General features: G+C 58.8%; 1 protein-coding gene across 1 annotated transcript; it reads right to left on the bottom strand.

The window, feature by feature from the left end:
* Positions 1 to 249: 249 nt before the first annotated feature.
* Positions 250 to 3,080, bottom strand: Actg1 (actin gamma 1). Its single transcript, XM_028787980.1, has 6 exons — positions 3,020 to 3,080; positions 2,535 to 2,663; positions 2,201 to 2,440; positions 1,477 to 1,915; positions 1,202 to 1,383; positions 250 to 1,097 (listed from the first exon to the last, which is right to left on the bottom strand). Exons 2-6 carry the CDS (start codon positions 2,655 to 2,657, stop codon positions 954 to 956), a joined length of 1,128 nt encoding a protein of 375 aa, XP_028643813.1. The 5' UTR covers positions 2,658 to 2,663; positions 3,020 to 3,080; the 3' UTR covers positions 250 to 953.
* Between the last annotated feature and the right edge of the window lie 1,400 nt (positions 3,081 to 4,480).

The raw sequence follows: 4,480 nt of genomic DNA, 5'->3' as shown, positions 1-4,480 counted from the left end.
TTAACATCTGACCTAATTCCTCACCATGAGAAACTTCCCGGTGGAGAATGTGACAGGCAGCAGTGATGGATTCAAAGGACAACCTGCTCCAAGTATGGCTGGTTTTAAGTTGGGGGTACAGTCTGCTAACACCCACAGTCCCCAGGCTTCCTCACCAGTGGAAGCCATTCCGCTGCTAGGCAACCAGACAACTTTTAATTTCCCAATACCACCCTGCTCTGCAGCCCTGCCCAAACAGGAAGACAACGGTCAGTTACTGCAGCACTTTTATTTTTCTTTACACAATGACGTGTTGCTGGGGCCTAATGTTCTCACTGAACAGTAGAAAACCAAAATTTGTCATTTCTTAAAGAATTGAGTACAAAAAACCTTACATAAATTAAAAGGATGAATACATTTACAGGTGTCGATGCAAACGTTCCCAACTCAAGGCAAGTAACAACCCATGACGGTCAGGAGGGAAAAAACCAGAACGGAAACTGGGTCCTAAGGCTCGGACTTTCCCACCCTGTTAGACTGGCAAGAAAGGGTGGTAACTGGTTCAGGAACCCTTGCCAGCCTCGGGAAATCCTGGAAGTCTGCTGTCGGTTAATACCCTGCACAGATCACTACCTGGTGCTCACAGATCCACCAGGCTGGGGATTTCTCTCCACAGCGTGCTCTCCCCAGCCAGCCACCGAGTGACCGAGCCACATGAACTAAGGACTAAATCAAGATATGCACAGGGTATTAAACATATACCAAGGGAACAGTTAACTTGAATACAAGGTCAAAAATCAGCAACAAGTTCTACGATCCAGTGCTGATATCAGATACAAGCTTCAAGGACAAATTTCTTTTCAAAGGCTTATTCCAGTTTCATGAGGCTAGCATGAGGTGTGTACATTTGCCAGGGCAAATCGATACTTCAGAATCAGCTCATGCAGCAGATGCCTGGCACCTGCTCAGTCCATCTAGAAGCATTTGCGGTGGACAATGGAGGGGCCCGACTCGTCATACTCCTGCTTGCTGATCCACATCTGCTGGAAGGTGGACAGTGAGGCCAGGATGGAGCCGCCGATCCAGACCGAGTACTTGCGCTCAGGGGGAGCAATGATCTGCAGACGAAAAACACTGCATGAGCTCTCATGTCCTTTCTGAGGGTCCCACTTCCCAACCACAGGTCCTAAGCCTGCTGCAGGCTGGGGTGGCAGCCACTCACCTTAATCTTCATTGTGCTGGGTGCTAGGGCTGTGATCTCCTTCTGCATCCTGTCAGCAATGCCTGGATACATGGTGGTACCGCCAGACAGCACTGTATTGGCATACAGGTCTTTACGGATGTCCACGTCACACTTCATGATGGAGTTGAAGGTGGTTTCATGGATGCCACAGGACTCCATGCCTAGGGGACAGATCTCATTTAGCCACTGTGTTCTGTGTCCCATCCCTTCTGAGGTAAGAGCCCCTGGGTTCCTCAATCATTCTGGACACCTACCCAAGAAGGATGGCTGGAAGAGAGCCTCCGGGCACCGGAACCGCTCATTGCCAATGGTGATCACCTGCCCATCAGGCAACTCGTAACTCTTCTCCAAAGAGGAAGATGATGCAGCAGTAGCCATTTCCTGCTCAAAATCCAGGGCAACATAGCACAGCTTCTCCTTTATGTCACGAACAATTTCCCTCTCAGCAGTGGTGGTAAAGCTGTAGCCCCGTTCAGTCAGGATCTTCATGAGGTAGTCTGTCAGGTCCCGGCCAGCCAGGTCCAGACGCAAGATGGCGTGGGGAAGGGCGTAGCCCTCATAGATGGGCACTGTGTGTGTGACCCCGTCACCAGAGTCCATGACAATGCCAGTGGTGCGCCCAGATGCATACAAGGACAGCACCGCCTGAATGGCCACGTACATGGCTGGGGTATTGAAGGTTTCAAACATTATCTGCAGAAAGACAAAGAACACCTCAGTGAGTAAGTAGCAAGGACCCAGAACCACCCACACCCACACCCTACATGCTGCATGCCACAAATGTGATGTGTGAAGAAAAAAAAGAGCAGAACACAAGCAGAAACACAAACAGAAACCTGGAGGCTTCAGGGAGGAAATGCCAGGAGAGGAGGAACAGAACCCTGGAAACACCAAAGAAACGCTTGAATGTCAAGAAATGAGGCAGAACAGAAAATGACTCGTCACACTCGGGTAGGCGAGGCCCGGGCTCAAGCATACCTGCGTCATCTTCTCTCTGTTAGCTTTGGGGTTCAGGGGGGCCTCGGTCAGAAGCACCGGGTGCTCCTCAGGGGCCACACGCAGCTCATTGTAGAAGGTGTGGTGCCAGATCTTCTCCATGTCGTCCCAGTTGGTGACAATGCCATGCTCGATAGGATACTTCAGGGTCAGGATACCCCTCTTGCTCTGGGCCTCGTCACCCACGTAGGAGTCTTTCTGGCCCATGCCCACCATGACACCCTGAAAGAGAAAAGGCCGGTCAGATTTCGCCCCACCCACACCGCGCACCCGGGACCCAGAGAGAACACAAGGAAGTCCATTTCTCTCCACTAACCTGGTGTCGGGGACGCCCGACGATGGAAGGGAACACGGCCCTGGGTGCATCGTCGCCAGCAAAGCCAGCTTTGCACATGCCGGAGCCATTGTCAATGACGAGGGCGGCAATTTCTTCTTCCATTGCGATCTGTGCAAGGAAGCCGCGGAATCAGCGCAGCCCTCACCCGACTCAAGAGACAGCCCTCCGCCAGCGCCCAGCCACCCCGGACAAGCGCAGCTCCCCAACCCGCGTCCCCAGGGCGGCTCCAGGGGCCGCGTAACCGTCGGCAACCGGCGGCCCCCGTTCCGCCGCGGCGCGGAGGGGCTGCGCACTGCGCCGGGCCCCGCCCTGCCCCCAGCCGATCCCGAGCCGCGGCTGCAGACCCCAGACCACCGCCAGGCGCCCTGGGCTCCGCGGCGGTGCGGCAGGGCGAGCGAGGAGAAGAACCAGCCACAGTGGATCACTGGGCCAGGCCCGGGGAGCGAGGCCGGCGGGCCGCTTACCGGCGAAGGACGGGCGACGGAGCAGCGGAAAGAAGCGCGGTGTAAGCCGGCGGCGGAGTGTGAGACCGACCGCGGCCTCCCCCGCCGCTATTTAAGCGGGAGCGGGCCGCGCGCGCGGGCGGAGGCGCGCGCGGCCCCAGAACATGTCCATATATGGCGATCTTTCCAAAAGCCGGGCGCCCATTGGCCCGCCCGCCAGGGACACGTGGGACCCGGGCCCGCCCGCCCCTAACCCGCGCCGCCGCCAACGGCCCCGCCCGCGCCGCCCCCGCGCGCTCGCGACCCCGGGGAGGCCTGGCTCTCGCTCGTGGGGGTCTCGGCGAGTGGCGTGGGTGCCATCGGCCGTGCCCTACCCCGGGACTGCCGCGCGGCAGGGAGGCCCCGCGCTGCGCCCCGAAACTGCCAAGCCCGGCCGGGGCGGGCGGCGCCCCGATCTGGGGTGAGTCCCGTGGCCCCCGCCCCTCTGTGAATTCTGCGCCCCGCACGCTTCCCCTACGGGCTCCGTGTGAAGCTGGGGCGTCGCAGCCCGTGCCAGGCTGGAGACGAGCTGGCAGGGTCCCGGGGGGAACGGGCATCCCATCGCAGTCACGTGGTCGGGGGGTCACCCGTTCTTCCACTACAGCCAAGCCCGCGTAGACCCCTTCACTGGAGACGGGGTCGTCACGGGGTTGGGTATCATCATTGGAGGCGGTGTTTGGAGTGGGCATTGTGTTATGCTGGTCTCCTAGGGGGACACTGTAGGGAAACCGAGGCAGGGAAAGTCTGACTTTCAGGATGGTCTAGCGCCGGGCGCCCCCCCCCCCCCCGTATGGGTCATCTGGCGAGACTCCTCTCCATTGATTATGAAGTCCGGGTAAAACTGGTTTTGGGTACAGAATGCCTAGGCCTTAGTCCCCTCCGGACAGGCGTGGGGGGCGAGCATCGCTGCCATCCCCGTGAACCAGTTCTGAGAAACTTGTCACCTTTAGCAGGGTCGTGGCCCTCCCTTCCCGTGCTCGCCTTGATGGATGCCTGGAGGGAAAGCTGGCACGGTAGCTAACCGGGTACACTTGCAAGCTTCTGGGGTTGTTGAGTGTGGGATTAAGCGGAGGGGTGGCAGCGAGGTGAGGGACTCCAAGGGCACAGAGCTTGATTCGAGCAGGTTGGGTGGGTGTGTGTGTGCCACTCCCCCCAGCCCCCACACAGGCGCTCTCTGTGCGCGCCCAGTCCTGCAAGGTCAACTCCCCATCTGAGACGTGAACACGAGACTCGGGAGGACCGAGCAGGTCTCCCTGCTTACCTGCCGGCCACAAACCCGTGCCGACACTCAGTCACCTTGGACGACATCAGGCCCAGAAGGGCGGGCGCTGGGCCTGCGAGGACCCTTGTTGTACAGAGGTGGTTGTCAATGTGTGTACCACCCACGCGGGGGACGCGGGGCTGAACCTCAGGAGCTAACAGCGGGGGACCTCCGCTTGCGGG

Source organism: Grammomys surdaster, unplaced genomic scaffold, assembly GCF_004785775.1.
Source record: "Grammomys surdaster isolate TR1022 unplaced genomic scaffold, NIH_TR_1.0 125688, whole genome shotgun sequence".
Classification (NCBI taxonomy): Eukaryota; Metazoa; Chordata; class Mammalia; order Rodentia; family Muridae; genus Grammomys; species Grammomys surdaster.
This window is presented reverse-complemented; position numbering and strand designations above follow the sequence as displayed.